Source organism: Merops nubicus, unplaced genomic scaffold, assembly GCF_000691845.1.
Source record: "Merops nubicus isolate BGI_N331 unplaced genomic scaffold, ASM69184v1 scaffold17180, whole genome shotgun sequence".
Taxonomy (NCBI): domain Eukaryota; kingdom Metazoa; phylum Chordata; class Aves; order Coraciiformes; family Meropidae; genus Merops; species Merops nubicus.
In genome coordinates this window covers 26790-46814 of record NW_008585050.1, presented here as the reverse complement: position 1 = coordinate 46814, position 20025 = coordinate 26790, and the positions used below count along the sequence as shown (strand labels likewise).

Below are 20025 nucleotides of genomic sequence, written 5' to 3'. Positions count from 1 at the left end.
AAGTCTTTCACATAACCTTTTTAGCCACCAGTGAAGCATTTATTCCCTGTGGTTTTTGTACAGTTGCTGTGGACATGCTCAGATACTGCTGGCTTCTAAACTCTGCTAATATTTTAATATTTTTTTTTTTTTTTCCTCTTTGCTTCTATGCACGACATTGCTTGGCTGCTTTCTATTAAACTGCCTTTAATTTTACCCACAAGGGTTTTGCTTCCATCTTATTTTCCTTTCTCCTTTTGGTCTGTGGAGGAGTGAGAGGAAAGGAGGAGTGTGATAGAGTGGCTTGGTGGGCACCTGGTGCTCAGCCTGTGTTAACCCACCACATTGCCTTATCCATTATTACCAGATTGCCAATCATGTTCATCAGGAGGGAAATACTTTCTCTGACCTTCCTTTTCTAGTTGGCACACCTGAGGAAGCCCTTATTATGCTTTATGTCCTTTGTCAAGTTCAGCTCCAGCTGTGTCTTGGTCTTGTGGATCCCATCTCTACGCAATCAGGCAGTGTCCCTGTACTCTTCCCAGGATACCTGCCCCTGCTTCCACTGCCTGTGCAGTTCCTTCATGCCCTTTAGTTTGAACAGCAGGTCTCAGCTAAGCCATGAGAGTTTTTTGTGCCCTATGGAAGCCTCCTTAAAGATCTGCCAGCTCTGTTCTGCTCCCTTGTCTGTGAGGGCCATTTCCCAGGGGGTCTTACTGACTAACTCCTTGAACTACTGGAATTTGGCTTTCCTGAAATTCAGCATCCTGACTTTACTCTTTGCCTGACTTATATCCCTCATGACAGTGGACTCCTCCAATGCATAATCACTGCAGCCCAGTCTGCCTCCAATCTTGATGTCACTGATTATCTCATTTGCACTGATGATCAACAAGTCCAGTAATGCAAGCTCTCTGGTAAGGCCATCTAGAATCACAGGAGTTATTGCTGGTGCTATTTATCTGCTTTGGTTATCTGAAAAATATAAATATAATTAGTTGTCACTTGCATCTTTCAAATAGTGTATAGTGTGACCCCCTGTCCTGGATTCAGTCAGGATAGCAATGTTCACAAGCAGCTGGGAGAGGCTGCAGCTGTGTGAGGCCTCGCTGTGGGAGCCCACGCCCATGAAAAACAACGGACCCAGCCAATGAGATATTCAATACCATATGACATCACACTCCTATATATAGGAGGCGCTGGCCCATGTGGGCGCTGTGCTCATTTTTTGGGTGGATGGGGTGGTGGGGTGGTGGCTTTAGCACTGCCAGAGCAGATAAAACTGCATCTCAGTTTAGGTGTTTATTACCACTTGCTTTATATGTTATTTCACTAGCATTAGCATTATTATTGTTGTCTTTCCTCTCTTTGTGTTGTGCTGTTAAACTGTCCTTATCTCAACCCACTAGATTTTTGTTTTCTTTTCCTCCTGATTCTCCTCCCCTAACATGTAGCAGGGGAAGGGAGCGACAAGCAGTGACCAGCAGGTGCTGGGGTTTAGCTCTGAGCTGAAGCTAAACTAGGACACCCTAAAAAACCCACACTGATGTGATTAGAGATTCAGTAAGCGCTAACATTAATCTCATCAGGTTTTGAAACACAGCAGTATCCAGAACAGACATAAATAACTTCTTATACATTAATGCAATTTCAAGAAAGGTTTTAAAAATTAGGTTTAGGACCTGGGAAGATTTCAGTCGCTTTTGGTATGATTCTGTTTCTCTGGTGAGTCCTATTCAGTAGAACAAAACATCTAGCAGGAAGAGCAGAGGCACAATTTCTTTACAAGTGTGGGGAGACTTCAAATAAGTCCCCAGTGGTCATTTTCATGTAACTTGTCTTTGCGATCTCTGACTCACATCTCCCAAAGCAATACCCTGGATATACTGGCGGGACATCAGCAGTCTCAATAGAAATATAATACGACAAGTTATTTTAACAGCACATGTTTCTTCAAGGCTGTAAACCTCCAAATCTGTTTCTTTCCCTTGCCTTTTGATTGTCACGTATATAACAACTATAAAATTAAAAACTCAATCAGAGAGGTATACAGGACATTAATTACTGAGAGGTTTCACTGTTCAGTCAGGCACTGGGAGAACTCGTCCTTAGCCTCTTCCTCTCTCATTCAATGGGATTCTAAAGGATCTGCAAAATTTTCACATTGTAGAATTTTTATAAAGTTACAAAGGAGTCAGGTACTGGATTTGTTAAAAACTGAATATTATTTGTGTGAGTTTTTCAGGATCACAAAGCAGAGAGAGGTAGTGTAGTAAAGGGCTTAACTTGGTACTGTGAAGCAAACAGTAGGAGGCCCTCCTACCTCTGACAAAATTCTTCATTTTAAGTCTCTGGCACAAGTCCGATTGACTTTAGTCAGACCAACATTTCTGTGTTTTGCAGTCTCAGAAATGTTTTTTTTTTTTTTCCCCCTAATTTTTTAGGTCCATTTCTGTTAGCAAGAATTTCATCTTGCCCTTCTTTGCTCAGTGCTTGCACTCTCTTTGAATTTGCTTACTGCTCATCATGAGTTGCTTTCTGATACATTTTGCCAAAATGCTGTCAATCCACGCAGAGCAACAGCTGCTTTATGGAGCTGGGATAAGATGTAACATCAAACATTAGCAGGAGGAGTGTGAAACCTATAAGAGCAGGTGCAAAGGTGTTAGGTGTCAGAGGAGATTCATAGAGGCCTTGCTATTGCAGGGGTTTTTATAAATGTTTTAATAGACAAGGGGCTAAAGAAGGGCATGGTCTATGTTAGAAAACAGGATTATGCAGTTAGGCACAGGAAAGTGTGTCAGTTGATCCTGTTCTTAACACTGTGCTTCCAAAATCTGCTAATTAATATAGCAGCACTTCAAAACCACTCCCCTATCAGAGCAAGTCAGCAGCTAATAATAACAACCCACTTCACTGGAGAACTGACTCATGCCTACCTCCATGCTGCGCTGCTAGTGACATTTCATTTACCTTTCACATGAGTTTAATAAATCTAATATCACTTCTCACTTTTTTTTTTTATAGTAGAGAATAACAGAGAAGTAGTTTTACAGTGTAGGGGAAGACTTAACAATGAGCAAAGGTGCATAATGTGAAGACTGCAACATTGTTATGTTACAAAAAACAGGAGTCTAACTGCAGAATAAATTAGCGGTAGGAAAGGGTATTTGGTATTGTTACAGCTTTGTTCTCTCCGAAAACAGTTCAAAATCTTATTGAGAGCAGCAAATAGGCTGAATAGCAAAACAGGCTTTCAAAATCTTGATTATATATCCTTCATTCATCACCAAGATAATCTGAGGCAGATTTTGTATAACTCCTGAATAGAAACAGAAAGGAGAACATATACATATTACTACCATATTTGCATACTTTAATGTAAAGAAAAATGTTTCTGATGTTCACATACAGGGATTGATGAGAATCAGAATGGAGTTGTAGGTGAAGGAAAAGTGTGTTATTTGTTATTCATAATGTGGAAGCTAATGAGAGGTGTTTGTTGTGCAAGAAGAATAAAGTTGGAGAGTCTTAACTGAAGTTATTCAATTTACTACTAAATACATTTCTATCAGTTGTTAACTTATTATAAATATTTACATGACTGTTCAACTCTTCACAGGTGTAAATAGAACTTGGTAAAGCAGATTGTGATTTTTAGTACATCATCACTGATCAGTGGGAAAAGCATAAAGATAAGAGCCAGCCCTTTCAGCTGAAAGTAGATATCATCCTATTTTTTTTCTCATGTAGAGCTCAATTTGGTAAGATCTCTGCTCTACTAGTGCAGGGCAAAAGACTGTAAAATTATACCCAATGTGAAGTGCAAGTGATGATGAAGATGCAAGGGAATTCAGTGGAGGATATGGCCAAATTTTTCCTGCTTTTCCCATTGGAAAGATGCCAGCTCACAAACCTGGGACTCTGTCAGGCTGCAGAGCTGCAGTGCAAAGCATGTGAGTTTCAGGTTAAGAAATTAGTAGCTGGAAACTCAGAAGAAATATTAAAAAAGTCTGTTCACCTGGTGTTTAGACTATCCATCTAATTCAATATTGTGGCTTGTCATAGAGCCGGTTACTACTGATAGAGTTTAGGAGGTGGAACGCAAAAAAAAAAAGTTATAAAGGTTATGGTAAGGTTAAAGTAACTTCACAATTTATTGTGTAAATAAAAGCTTTGCAGGAAAAAGATTTCCCAGACCTCCCTTTTTACACTGCAAAACTGACCCTGGAAATTTTATTCTTCCTCTCTATTTTTAGTGGACATAAGTTTTGTTTTCTTCCTCACCACCTATGTTACTCTAGTCAAATCAGTCAATTGAATTCTGGACTGATAGGAAGTGATACTGTTAATCCTTATCTGCCAAATCCCTTGACTCAAAACTTGACACTCTGTGCATCAGTTTACTTTGGCAGTGTGGGTGCTGAGTATATGTGGCCAATGTATATATGTATAGATATAAACATACATAAACTCTACTATATGTAGAGTTTGTATGACTGGTGAATATGACTGTGTGACAGAAATTCCCATGCCTGTTACATGCAGGTTATATACTATTTGATCCTATGGCTATATGACTGGGGAGAGTATGTGCCACTGGGCTGCTGCTGAGGCTTCTGACTCGCAGCTTCAATCCTGTCAGGTGGTGTATGTTGGTTGCCAAGCTGTCTTAAGGCTACTATTTTACCTCATCCTGAAATATAGAACTGGTCAGTTAAAAGTTATGTCTGATCTGTGTGATCATAGTGTCAAATGGGTTGCAATGAATTAGAAAATACATGTGTCAGAATCACACATGGACATCACTATTTCATGATTTGCTGTTCTGCCTTTGTTGCTGGTGTTAGTTTTTTTTTTTTTTTTTTTGTGTGTGTGTGTGTATGTTTTTGTTTATTTGGTTTGTTTTGTTTTATGTCTTTGTTTTTATGGTTATTTTTTGGATCTCGGTTTCTCTTTGAATACGTTGCTTGCAGGGCAGGGAGATGGATGAGGAGAGGCCAGGTTACCCCAGATTGCTTTTAATATGATTGAACTATCTTTCATTCTCAGAAGCTGGACCCAAATCTTCAAGTTACTAACACAAAATGGTCTTTGAAATCCTGGTTAGAGGCAATAGAAAGTTTGACTAGACTTGAGGATCTAAGGTGATGCTTGTTGTGGTTTGAGCCCTCCCAGCTCAAAGATACCACTGGCAGAAAAGCACTGTGCCCTGCTCATGCACTCCTACCCCCATCCAGTGGGATGGAAAGGAGAAAATACAACAAATATACCAATTGTAGTCACAGCGAAAAGATGGACTCAACTTGAGGAAACAAATTCAGTTTAATTTGAACAACAAAACCACTGAGCAATTGAACCTGAGCAAGACAGTGATAAGTACAACCGGATCTTATATGCCCTGACTCTTCCCTTCCTCCTAGGCCCCGCTCTGCTTCCAGTTCTCCATCTCGTCCCCTGCAGTGGTGCAGCAGGGCAGAGAATGGGGATGGTCAGGGGTCAGTCTGACCCATGTGGTTTCTGCTGCTTCTTCCTCCTCAGGGGGAAAGCTCCCCACAGTCCTCCCATTCTGCAACATGGAGTCCCTCCAATGGGAGACAGTCCTTCATGAACTTCTCCTACAAGCACTGTAGGCAGTGGTGCTCCCTGGGATGGAGTGCTCCAGTGCAGGCTTTCCTCAGAGTCACGGCCTTCTTTGTGGGCCTCCACCTGCTCCAGCATGGGGTCCTCCGTGGGCTGCAGACAGGATTCTGCTGCATCCTTACTCTTACATTGCAGATGTACAATTGTTTTATCTATGGGCAAGTACTCTTGGGGTTAATTTTTGTGCATCACATTACACATATATCCAACTATTTGTTTTTGTGGTTTTTTTTGACCACTAGCACCAAATGAACACAAAACTTTCATTAAGTTATATACAGTTGCTTTTTTTCACCTTTCCATCTTTTACCAGGTTTCAGTCAGTTTAAGAAATGACTGTAGTTCACTGTTCTTGTATTAGCTTGTAGTCCTCTACTTGTTTTTTTTGTAGCTGTAAATGTCTTCACAGGTCTTCATGCATGCTGTTAAAAATAAATGTTTTTCCTTCTAAGTATTTCCTCAGTAGTCATAGTTTCCTGTATTATATTCATGTTTTTGTATGCTCAAAGCATTACATAGGTGTTTGTAAAATGCCATGAACATAGAAAATATTATCTGGCATTGCACATGATATACACAAATCTGAGGAAGTTTTTTGTTGTTTACCATTAAAAAATTGCTAGAGGAATATATCTGAGCCTATACTCTTTCAGTACCATGAAACCTAATTCTACACAATGCATCTTCTGAGTTACTATGCAGGGACAGGCCACATGACTGATTTTATTAGACATCTTTTCCTTGTTGTTTAAAAAACACAGAAGAAAGTTTAGCAATCCAAGACACTTGATGTACCCAGTCTTCAGCTGTATTTGTGTCTACCTCTTCCTGAGGTACTCCGGTTTGGTGGAAGAGCTCCTGATGCAATTCAGACCTAGAAGCTTGCCTGAAACATAAGAGCCTCTTGGTTACACTGGGGACCTGGTGAGGTATTTTCTATGAAGGCAGGGTTTTTTGTTTGTTTGTTTTTTAAAAATACAATTTCAACAGGTGCTTGATAGTGTATAAGGAAAAAAAAAGAAGAAAATAAATAAAAGAAACTTTACAGGATTTCCCCTGAAAAGCAGATGAGATTTGTAGGCTTGCTATGTTCTCATCTGTGGGGCAATATGAAAGGTCATGTGGATGGGTAGTATTACTGGAGGGCTGCAATGTGTCCAGTGGCTGTGCCAGATCTCTGTAAATTCTTTCTGTAAAATTAGTCTTGAAAGCCCATCTTCATGACAAGCTTTCATAAGTAAGTATATGAATAAGTATTTAGTTATATTTTTGTTAGCAAACAATAAGAACAATAATAATTTAATACATGGACACACCCGGGTCACTTGGAGACAGCATGGATAGCATAGTGCAAAATAGCAATGAAGCCCTAAAACCCAAAAGAAGTCATGACCTCATGTTTTTAATTGCATGAACAAGTTTTTTAGAAAGTAGCCAAATATCTACGTTGTCTCTAGTAAGAGTTGTCCACCCAATGTGTGAGACAATGACCAATAGACAGAGCCGAGATACTTGTTTTATTCCAGTTCTGCAGAGGAAGGGCGCTAAGCAATAATTTGCAAAGCTAGCACCCCCCCAGGAATCACAGAACATCCTATATACAAAAACATGACTACGAAAAAATCATGCTGCAATGCTCACTTGGTTACCCATGGCTTCATTACAAAAGTTCATTTGCACGTCTTGTCTCCAGTCTGGCTCGTTATACTGAGGCAGTCCTACATTTACTTGTAAGGTTCCACTTTAGAGGTGCATTTTTTTTAGTATTATAATGTATTATAACCAGCTTAAGGTAACTAGAGGTCGTTTCTCCATCTTATCCGCTACCATCAAGATTTTGGTTAATTTCATGTCTGGCTACAGTTCCTGTCTTTAACAATAGCTTGACCGCACAACAGATGCTATACCATTTTTGTTCTTAGGGACTCACTCTCCTTTTCTGTTGCCATGGTTCAAACAGACCCATCATGGCTGTCTACATTTTGGTAAAATTTAAACTCCCCTTGACATCATCTATTTGTGCAAAAACGCCACCGACTGTGTGTCTAACATACATGCCATTCCTACTCCAGGTGTGGAAAAGATGTCTCCTGTATCTGAGTCTTTTACTAATGTTAGCTGTATTTCAAATTTTTACAGGTTTGTATCAGAGCAAGACATAAAACCTCCTAGAAATATTGTTATAACACAGGAATAAAATAGTTCTTTGGGAAGAATGAATGAAAAATTTTTCCAGTTGGGTTTGTCACCACCTGAAAGAAAGCATAAAATTCCTGCATGTATCGAACAGCACTATGAGAAAGGAAAGAAAAAGAGGGAGAGAAAATTTCCTATAATTCTGGCAAGTGACAAAACTGTGAACTGTCATGTTCAGTTGTTGATGGTGTTCTCAGCTGTAGATTTGTGTACTATCAGTGTTATACACATGTCGTCTGTGGCATTAAAAGAAGAATTATTTTGATGATATGTATTTTGCAACAGTTTGCTCAAATAGATAAGGTCTAATTCCCAATCAGATATGTTGCAGGGTGCAAAACAGACTTTTCTCCATTGTGTCTTTCCTGAATGTAGGGATTTTCTTTATGAAAGTCCAAGAGATAAAACTTGTTCGGTGTTGCAGGGTTCTCCTGCTTGGTAGCCAGTGAGTGGTATTTGTCAAACTGCTCTGGTGGCCAGCAGCACAACAGGCAAGAATCTTCTGCATTTTACTGAAGTTACTCTTAGCCTTAGCACAGAGTAACTTCACTATTTCTGTTTGTCAAGCAAGAAACCATGGAGATGCTTATTTCTGATATCACATGAAGTAGCCCACAGATCACAAACATTCTGACCTCTGCTGCTGAAGTCAGAGTGGTTTTTTTCCTATCCATATTCTGGCTTCCACTTAACATTAATAAGGAAGCTTATTTGTGGTTGACATTCCATGGAAGTCTTGTTTCCAAGTTTGTCAGTCTATATCCACTCAATCTGATGTAGAAAGGTGTTATTGCCCAGCACCAATATACATAAGGCAAAATGATTTCATCATCAATCATTGAAATGCTGCTACTGTAATAGGTTAGAGCCATAGGACCTGTTTTCTCCTTGCCCCACTTCGGCAAATAATGATGCACTCTGGGTTTCAGAACAAGCTCATCTGTACACAGTTTTAAGATCAGAAGAGTAACTTCACAGTCTTTAGTGTATTGTCATGGCCAAATTGAATTGTATATGCTTAAATTATAATTAATATGCTGTTGCGTCTTGGAGCAGAAATAAAGAAAAGGTTTTGGCTTTTTCTCTGTTCTGTTGTGAAAGTGAACAATTTTGGTTATCTCTTGTTGAAGCAACAGAATATATCTTAAACTAGTTTTTTGATATATTCAAAGGACACTTCCTATCTAAGCATTCTGGAGAGGTCATGTAAAGCCCATATGCTACCGACATATCTGCCTTTCTTCTTCTGATAGTTTCAATCACAGCATACGAAGAGCGTGCACTGAACATGAGCTTCTGGATTCATTTAAGCTGATGAGAAACCTGTAACTGACTTTTGGTAGAGCCTAGTTTTCCCTTCTAGTGTTTGTCCTTAATTTGCAGTTTTCAGAGATTTGAAGATGAGATGACTTTATGACGGCAAAGTGCAACAATATAGGCAAACTGCGTGTGGCTGCAGCTGTAATACTATGAAAGTTTAATGTAGCTAATCAACATAAATTTATTTTTTGAGACAGTAGACTTGTTTTGGCTTCAACCCAGAAAATCATTAATTCAGTACTTAACTTCACACGCGTGCCTCATCTATTTGATTGGAAAGACTCATATACTTAAACATATGATCCGTATTCTTAGGATTTTAACTGTATGAAGATACTTATTTTGTTGTTATGTCTCCTCAATCATCTACGAAGGATCAATAACTGATATTTTTTCTGAATCTTACATATGCAGCCAGATTTCTCATTCTTTGCAGGCCTCATGAAATGTTTGTGTATATAACAAACTACTCCAATAAAAAGCAAAGTCCTTTCTATGAACTTTTTATGCTTAGATCGTCATAGCTATAATTGCTCTATTAGTCTTTTAAATATTAGGTGTTTGAACGATGGTAGTGCTCCAACAATGAAAGGGTTTAAACTTCCAAGTGAATAGTTTGCATCAGAATAACAATATCTTCTTGTGGATTAACTCTGAACAATGTTTAGTATTTTAGCATTGCAAAATCAGAATAATGCTGTTTGGGTGAAGATTTGTTTCCACATGAATTTCTTAGACTTTTTTTTATCATTTTACCATGAAATGAAATGCTGTTTTCACTTCATGCATTTTTGTGCCTCAAAGAGTTTGGTCAGAAAACAGGTGAGGGAGTAGCCTGTGTGAAGGTGGTAGGGGTGACTGTTAAATGCCTTTGCTTTCTCAAGTTTAAGACTCCCTTTTGGAAGTCCGATGGTGGACAGGGCTATAAGTATACAAGTATATGTTCATGAAAGATGCCTTCTGCCTCTAAAGAAGCTTTTACCCTGTTTCTTTAATTGGCACTTTTCTCCAGGAATGTTAATGTGACTATGGAAAAGGTTACACTTACAGCTCTGTGAAAGAAAAGTTGGGGATTTGATTTGAATGCATGAGATCTAAGTGGACAACTGTGCAGTTTGCACCTAGGTTGCTCCTTTGTCCTATATACCATATGGCTTTCAGCAAGCTAATGAGATGCTGAGTGCCTATCTATGTGTTTTGGGAGACAACGTATGTGATAACTTGATCCTACTGAAGTGATACGAGTTTTCTTTGAATTCATTGAGTCTGAAATTGCTGGGCAAAGGCATGTTTGTAGGCATTGATAGACATTTCCAGGTTAATCCTTTGTATGTATTGTCATATAGTGACTTTGTTGAGATGCTGTTTCCTGTCACAGAATGTTTACATGCAATTGAAAAATACTGCATTTTTGTGGTAAAGTCTTGACATGACTTTATACCTTTTCATCTGTTTGTGCTAAGTAATAGGCAACTCATGATAACCTTGCATGCAACCTTATCAGTAAGTCCCTTTCATGGCAAAAGGCAGAACAGAAATGAAAACACATACATTAATCAAAGAACTTGTTCAGGCCAGGACATGGTGTCCTTTTCTTTCAGCTGCAGGTTTACCTGTCAGAGGGAAAGGGAAGCAGTGGAGTTCTGTGATGTTGTCTGAACTATTTTTGTGAACAAAATTATTAAGATAAATAAAATGGGACAGCTTGTCAAATAAAAATGACAACAGTGATTAAACATAAAGACCACAACAAGGGGTTCCAGGTAGCTAGAATATCAAAGACAGCTATTTTTTTAGAATGGAACTTGCATAAAGCTATACACTGATTCATTCAAAATCACATAATAGAGGAAAATAGCAAAAATAAAAATGAAACAAAAATAAAGTACAACATAAAAATGATAAGAGAGCCATGGTTGTTTGAAAAGAAATGTAAGAGGTGCTAAAGTCCATCAGTCCTTCAACAAGAAATAAAGTAAACAGGGTTTTCTTTAGGAAAATATAATACATAGCTGCCATAATTTCCAAAGCATCATATATCACAAGAGTTTGTTGATAACATATGAGAGATAGATTAGATAAAGCCTCCATTAGGTTTCAACATACTATAGCAAGTAGACAGGTTTTGTTAAATATTACCCTAAAAGAACAACTACTGATGGCTTGCAGCTTACACAATATAATCATGGCTCCATATATCCTGTGGCATGCTGAACCAAACTTTATATCAAGGGTCCATGACTTTATACTTTTTTGTTCATTTTTATGGGAGTACAAACTCCTGAAAAACATAGACTTTCATCTAATCAGATATTAAAATAATCTATTTTCAATATTATAAGAAAAATGGCAGAAACAGCTCTGTTTATTTAAAAAATAACAATGCTATATTAATGTTAGTTTTAATATTTAATACAATAAAGCACTTTCAGGACAACATATAAAACTAGTTATTGCTGTTGAAGAAATATGATTTTACCACCTAGTGTCAATGTTACCAGGCTGTTTCAGCCTGACAGGTGACTGCATATGAAAGCAAAGTGTTTAGAAACTTGAGTGAACACTGATGTCAGTTTATTTTAAAATAACCTGCCACTTGGTGTTTAGAGAATGTGGCTTTCCTTCTTTGAGGATGGTTTGAGAACATTGCAGGTGGCATTTAAGCCTGTGGGACATCATTTTAATTCTGTTCCTGTTAAATTCCTTTTAGGGACAATTTATTGAAAGAAATATATCAGCAATTTGAACAAATTTTTCTGAGTGCAGAGAAATTTGAAATATTTTCTTGGGATTTGGAACTGTGACAATAATTTGAAACCACAAACTAAACACAGTGTAAAGATGGTGCCAATTATTTTCTCTATTTCTTTGTTGCTACAATCTAGAAAAGTCACCCTGTTTTGCTTCTTCAAAAGGAGACTCTGTTTTGCTGGAAAAAAGACTCAGTATCTGGAAAACTCACAGTATAGGATTCAGTGTTCATTGCTAGTATTTAGTCCTCAAAATGACAAAATGATTTGGAACTGAGAGGTGTCATCATAAAATGTGTGCTTGACTGTTCTGAATCAGGAGTGAGACATTTCTATAGTAATGTCTCACCAAGGCTGCTTTAGTGCTGTAGTGGGTAGATTTCAAAAATATACTTCTGATTTGAGAAACTCTAAACCTGTGTTATGTTTATGATAGGTAAACTTAATGTTGCAGTTATTTGTAATATGATAACTTCAGTAAATATCCCTGAAAATATTTCCCCAAATTTTAGGACTGGCAGCAATATGAGGTTATATCTAGGAAAAAAAAGCAGATGATAAATCCCGAACCAGACAAAAGACCAACACCCACAAAAAAACCCTCAAACCACTGCCAACAACACCACCAAACCAAACTGACACAGCAGCAAGCTGTGACCGTAAGCATTTTAAAAGGCAAGGATCAAATTAAGAATACTGGTAGTATTGCAACAAGAACAAGTTCGGCCATAAAATAAAACAGAAGTTGACTCTAAATAAGTAAGAATTAAAAAAAAAAAAATCCTTCAGAAAGATTCAGAATGTATTCTACTACTTTCAATTTTTTTTCATGATTTGCAGTGTTGTTTTTATTTTTTTCATTTTGGAAGTGGAAAATATATTTGGTTTAGGGTTTTTGTTTGCTAATTATTTTTTACATTCTAAGAAACCTTCAGGCAAAGACCAATGATTTTTTTTTTCTCTTCTATATCAATATCCATAGAGGTAAACTCTGACGGTGACACATAATTGGGAGCTCAGAGACATAATTTCAGTCCTAAAGTACTTTTTTTAGTTTACATTTATACTCCTTTGACATTCACTTTAGCTAGCTGCATGTTTTTATGAACACTGGTAGTGTGAATGATTGATTAAACACACAGAGAGCTTTATTTAACACATTTATTTCTTTAACAGGTATATCTTATATTTGTAGTTAATTTTTACTGGGCTAAACTTTTTTTTTTTTTACTTAAAAATGTAATTCCTTTGAAAAGTATTAAAATAAAAAGCTCTAATACACCTTATCATATATTTAGCTTGCAGTATAGAAGAAATATTTTTAAAGATCTCTGAAAAATAGTCGACCGAATTTTCTGTTGGCTTGAATTGACAGATGCTTTTTCTAAGTGTCTCCTAGCAATAGACTCTCAGCGCATAACACTTATAGCAGAGGAAATGTATGTGGTTTTGATGTGAGTTATAAAATCTCTGATTTTGAGAATGGCAACCTGGCATTTATTAATGATCAAAACTGTGTTTTGTTTCTTCAGAGCTTAGTTCATCTGTAAAGGGGGAAGGATCATTATCTGGTTCCAGCCTTGATGTAGTCTGAAACTGCCAAGGTTTTTGAATGAAAATTTCATTCAGTATTATGATAGTATTAGAAAGGTGATGAACACTTTGGGAGGTGGTTATTGCTGAAATCCTTTTACCTGTAAAATGATGACTAAGAGATAAGGTTGGCAAAAAGTCTAGTGAAAAAGTAATGCAATTCTTATTTTTCTAAGTGCTTTGAGAGGAATAAGAATGTTTGATGAATTAAATGTCTTCTTCTGTTTGCAAAATGTAACTAAAATAAAGCACCACTTCTTTCTAGCTAAGTAACCTGAAAAAAGTCACAGTTGTGGACGTGTCAGCAAACAAGTTCCATTCTATTCCAATTTGTGTACTCCGGATGTCTAATTTGCAGTGGTTGGATATTAGCAACAACAACCTGAAAGATCTCCCAGAAGACATAGACAGGTAGTTATGCTTTAATTCATTGACAGGCTGTGAGCTACAAAGCAACTCTAGAAAGTAACAAGCTTCCAAGGGACACTGTTAATGAAAAGTCACATGAAAAAATCCAATTTGGAAAAGCATCAGATAGTTTTGCATGTGAGCTTTACCATTGTTATTGATGGGCTAGGTCATAGAAAAGAAACTACGTTTTCTAGCTCATTGATGGCAGATTGCACTGCCAGTGTCTCTACTGCTTGGTTAATTAATTAAATTTTCTGCTGCATTCATGATAGTTTGTCATTGTATCCAGGCATCATTCTTTGGGAAGTTCATGGGGTATGCTCTGTCTCAGTTCCAACAAAGAGTTCTCAACATATGTAGTTGGGAGCAGTATCTCTCTGGAGGGTAGATGAGGTGGAGGAAAAGGATGTTTAAGCATATTTAAGTTACTGAAAGAATCCAATAAACTTTGTCAGTAAAGCAAGAAGATATTAGTAAGATTAAAAAAACCCAGAGTCCTCCCCTCTGTTTTTGTGTATGTATGTGCCAAAGTGTGTACACTCTCTCAGTTTAGAGATCCACTAGCACTAGTTGTAAAAAAAAAAAATCATGCTCCTTTAATGGGACCTACTAGACTGAGAAAGCATTTTCTTGTCCCTGGGCCTATTTATTCAATCTGGAGTCCTGTTGTAACTTGGTTTTCAAAACTTTACATGGCCATAACTGAACCAAAATGCACATGAACTAAAGTTTATTTAAAAAATTGTGGATTATTTATTGATCCAGGAACAGAGATTCCCTGAAGCAGAATAAACTTCACAGAAAACTCATTCAGCCTTAACTTTCCCCAAACCCTTGTTGCTAGGTACAAAGACTTTTCTGGAACATTATGTAATCACAGATTTCTACAACAGCAAGGCTGAAATGTTAGGTTTTATTACTAGTTCATACACTCTAGAAACAACAGCATAAACCTGCCTTTTTCTTTTTTCAGAGGATCTGAGCAGAGGTTTGATTAACTTCAAAGAACTTCTAAGAGGATATTTTTGTCTTACAGAAGGATACCCACTCAAGAGTTTTTTTTTTTTTTTTGTTTTGTTTTTTTTTCCCCCTGTAACCTATGTATATATTTATCTCCAAAATATTCCTTTTCTACCTTTTATCTTTTCCATTTCATACTGAGTTGCCAGCCTTGGTACTAAAATGTCATAATCAGACACCACAAAATAAGGTTTTCCTTCTTTGACTTTGGGTTATGAATTTTGAGATACCTTGGGCTCATGTGCATTCTGAAGACTAGAAAATGTCTGGATATCACATTTTCCTGCCTCCTGCCCAGTAAAATGATACATTTATTCAGATTCATGGTTTCAATGCTTGCAGTACCAAAGAACTTCAATGAACTACCATGAAGTCTATGATAAAAAGATGAGCCATCAATAGGAAGAAGCCTTGCTTAGTATCTTGCCCTGAATTCCAACAAACCATATGGGCCTGATAGATAGCCTGCAACACTGTTTTAGGAATGGACCCTTCTGAACGAATGAGAGAAACTTGTTTTATCAGTTTGCTATGCTTTTGTCTTCTATGTACTCCAAGGGATAAATGCTCTGCCACAAATTACTACTGCATTAGGAAAAGCCAGGGAGAAAAAGCAAAAGAAGCCAAATGCCTTCCTTCACAAAACATTGTTGTTAAATTGATTTCAGTGGGACAACTTGCAAAAGCCACGTAACCAGGAGCTGGTGTTTCTTTTGCTCCCCACAGTTCTAATTACTAGTGAAAAACAATAGATGGGAATATACTGCCTACCATGGACATATCTGTTTCATAGAAACCAACATATAGACAAACACGTGAGCTGGTGACCCATATTTTTTCATTAGTTCCAGGATACACATGGTGAGGCTTTATATCATATTCTGTCAACAACTTCTGTATGAAAGCACAGTAATTTTTGTAACATTTAAGCTTGGGAATGTTTCTGAATACTTGTCAGAGGCATGCTATTAATATCTATAAAGCTGAACCATGACTGGAAATTTCCATTTAAGTTGATGACAGTTTGTGAAAGTGTGATATCTGTAATTTTTCAGAAGCCAAAGATGGTGCATATAATTATTCTTCTTTTACACAAGATTGTCTGTATTTCTATTTTGTGTAGATGTTCCTGTATGAAATAAATACGTTATATGATCTCTATGTTTTGCATTCTTACAGGTTAGATCAATTGCAGACGCTTCTCTTACAGAAAAACAAGTTGACTTATCTTCCACGAGCTCTGGTCAATATGCCAAAGCTCAGTTTGCTAGTTGTCAGTGGTGATGATCTGGTTGAAATACCCACAGCCATCTGTGAGTCAACCACAGGTTTAAAGTAAGTAAAAGTGAGAGAGAATGTAATACATTCTTAGGAAGTTAAGGTAGATGCCACCCAAGAGAATCACTTTCAAACATACCAGTTTCTACCACATCTGGTGGTCAAATTCTGAACCAATTTATACTGGAGCCCTTAAGGAAGCACTAGAGAGATTTTAAACTGCAGAGGAGATGCAGCTTTCTGGTTTTCATCTCCCAGTTATCCATATTCTGCATCTGTTTGCCTAAGAGTGCTATTCCTGTGTAGACTTGGTCATAGTACCTCTAACTCTGGAGTCACAAAGCCATGCCCGAGAGTGGGACCTGACAGCTAAAGTCTGGCAGTTAGCTGTTGGTGGCCTCAGTGCTGTCAAAAGTATGCTGCTGGGAGTGGGAGATGTGGCTGGTTGTAAGGCCAAGTGTCACAAGAGTTTAGTAGTTCATATGTTTTTGTTTTGGAACAGCATCTTGTTGCCATCTGCCAGATCAGACTAAAAGGCCTTTTAGACTGCCGTTATAATGACCTTGCATTTCTGCAGGTGATGCTCAGGTCTTTGATTATGAAACTATTTAAAACTCCATACTGGGTCTGCCTGGGATGGAGTTAGCTTTTACCACCACAGCAGTCTTTGTACTGCTGGGCTTTGACTTTGTATCTAGAATGGTGTTGGTAACACATCACGTTTTTTGACTAATGTTGTATGAGTCCTCCCACAGTATCAAGGCTGTCTCTCCAACCTTCCTGACAGAGGACAGTAGGCTCAGTATGAGCAAGAGGTTGGGAAAGGACATAGCTAGGAGAGCTGACTCAAACTGACAAAAGGGATATTCAGTACTGTATGATGCCATATTCAACAACAAAATCTAAGAGAAAGAATGGAGGTGGGTCATTTGTTATTAAGGTGTCTTCCAAAGCAACTGCTACATGTAGTGAGTCCCTGTTACCCAAGAATTGACTGGATATTGCCTGTTGATAAGCAGTATACTTTTTTTCCTTTGCTTTACTTTGGTGCACAGCTTTTACTTTTCTTCATTAAGCTGTCTTCTTCTCAACCTACCAGTTTTTAATCATATTCTTCCCCTGTTCTGCTGAGGAGGGGGAGTGAGAGAGCAGCATGGTGAACACCTGGCCAGATGAGGTCAACCAAACACAGACTCACAGCAATTAATGAGATTTTAAAAAGCTGTATGATTTGTTGGAACATTTAAAGTCACAATTTTATTGATTTTTTTTCCCTTCTTGGGCTGGTAATATCATCAGATATTTCCAGAATGCTGTGCACTTCTTTTGCACATTACAGAAATTGTTTATGTAACCATCTAGTTTTTCATCTGCAATGTGTAGCTTTAGGAAATTTGCAAATACAACAAAGTAATGCCTAGTCATGCACTGTAAAAGAGAAGTAACAGAGCAACAACCAGAAAGTGGATGTACATATTGTCAGCTAGGTGGTACTAACAAAATTCCAGATTGCTAGGCAGTGTTGTTAAAATGGGGTTCTTATTGCTTATTAGCAGATGTGAAATTACATTGTAGTCTGTCAGAACTTCCATAATAAAGAAATCTACCTGTTATTTCAAAGAATGGCTTACACAGATAGGTGGAAAGAAAGAGATAAATCTGGTAATTTTTGTATGGAAAGTGGAGTATAGAGCAGGTGTAATTTGAAATCTTCATTTTTAATAATAGATGGACCCTAACAATATCATAATGCAAAAATTGAGCAAATGTTCTTTAAATGTGCCCTTCTAGCTGTAGCAGCAGTGTTTAATGTTATTCGTGTTGGCCAGCGATGTCCATAAGCCAGTTGTGTATATTCTTGTTTTAATCTCTATCTCTAGATTCATAAGTCTCAAGGACAGCCCAGTTGAAACTATTGTATGTGAAGACACTGAAGAAATTATAGAGAGTGAGCGTGAAAGGGAGCAATTTGAGAAAGAGTTTATGAAAGCATATATTGAAGACCTGAAGGAAAGAGGTATGTGCTCACTTGCAGTAAAATTCCTTCTACCTTGGGTATAAATACACATATGCTTTTGGAACATTATTTAAGAATACAAGCAACATAGCCTTAAATTATAATTATCTGTTATGATAGTAAATAAGACTAAAAGTGAAAATGTTGACTGTATTATGTTCGAAATTTGGGTCCTGACCAAAACACCTGATACTTAAGAAACGTATACAAAGTTAATGGTGTGTTTATACATATATTTACCTTAATTGAATGATAATGTATGCAGTGATTATCCTCATTCTCCAGATTTACTTGCCTCTCTTGGGATTAACATGAGTAATTTTGAATTCCTGCAGAAGTGCTTCTCCCCCTCAAAAAGAAAAAGAGTGTGTCTATGAAATGTTCTTTGTGTTGATAGAACATTCTTTAACAGTGTGTCTGTATCAATGCACTAATTGTTTAACCACTGTAAAATTACTGTAGTAAAATCACTGCTTTTATCTTCATTGTGTAGAACCTGCAAGTTTACATTATTTTTTTATTCTGTTTTATATTTACTGTAATTAAGTAACTGTCAATCTCTTTAGTCTTATTTAGTAAGATTTGTTAGGAAAATTTTCTCTGAGCCAAAATATCTTATAGGCTCTGTTTAAAACTCTTTGACAAAGAGTTTGTGTGTAGAATGAATTTTTTGTGGAATGAGTCTTATGGTATCTTTTCATTCCTTACACTTGGCAAAAGTGGTCTGTATAGTGGTTCCACAACACCTGGTAAAAGACAGACATGAAGAAAGGCCACAAGATGTGGCTGCAGAATACTTTTCATGTTCTGATACTGGAGTTTTGTTCTTTAATGTCCATAAGCTTCACCTTTGAGTATTCAAGCCATCTACTTCTAAAGTGAAGTCTGCTATAAAAATGCAAGATTCTGATAACGGTAGCAACAGTGGTTAAAACAGAGAGAAGAAATTTGACACATGAAATATGAAGTGATGGAGTTGTATTAACATACTTGTGAAATGTGGAGTAAGAGATAATGGCTGCCAGGCTGCCTGGAACCTTCTTTTAGCCCCGTCACACATAACCCAGCTTTATAGTCCTTTGGGGTGGAGAAGCTCAGGGATACACTTTTCTGCCTTACTAGAAAAACTATCTCCATGCTTTTTATAATGGTGTTGGATCATGAATCACTGTTGGACTTGTGGCTTCTGAACTCTTGTGCTATAGATTATGTGAGCAGTTGCTTTTGAAAAGCAGACTGGAGAAGGAGTATCTTCTATATAATACAAACCAGTACATTTCTGAAAGACAGCATAGAGATCACATACACTTTTGAAACAAACCCAAATCTAACTGTTTCTCTCTAGAATTTCCATTTATTTGTTCTGGATTATATAGCTTAAGTCTGAGATATATTTCTTTTTTCTTTTTCACAGATTCTACTCCGTCTTATACTACAAAAGTATTGCTCAGTCTTCAAATCTGAATATTAAAAATCTCTGAACCACTAGTGAATATCAGAATAACTCTATTTATATCCATTGGAATAGAAAACACTGGAAGCCACAAATGGCAGAAGCACTTCAAAATCATAATGATTTTTTTTTTTGGTTGTTACCACAGTTGCTCCCAGTAACTACAGATAAAACAAAGAGTGGTAAAGCCTTCATGAGTTGGTGTTTCACCTTTTAACTCAACACATTTAGTTTCAAGTTTGCAGCAACAGCCACTAATTTGCATATAGACCTGCTAAAAATAAATATTCACTGTAATAAATTATGCACAGATGTAGTTCCCCTATGTTTAGTTTCCTAGACATTTTAAGTTATATTTGAAATAA

The 20025-nt window shown here is 37.2% G+C and overlaps 1 protein-coding gene across 1 annotated transcript in view; it reads left to right on the top strand.

The window, feature by feature from the left end:
- The window catches only part of LRRC2 (leucine rich repeat containing 2), a gene marked incomplete at its 5' end in the record, with an annotated part of 49336 nt that extends 29665 nt beyond the window's left edge, over positions 1 to 19671 (top strand). The window contains 4 exons of the mRNA XM_008946404.1: positions 13747 to 13892; positions 16092 to 16247; positions 18071 to 18207; positions 19622 to 19671. Of these exons, the coding sequence (XP_008944652.1) occupies positions 13747 to 13892; positions 16092 to 16247; positions 18071 to 18207; positions 19622 to 19671 (489 nt within the window). The remainder of the gene's footprint in view (positions 1 to 13746; positions 13893 to 16091; positions 16248 to 18070; positions 18208 to 19621) is intronic.
- Between the last annotated feature and the right edge of the window lie 354 nt (positions 19672 to 20025).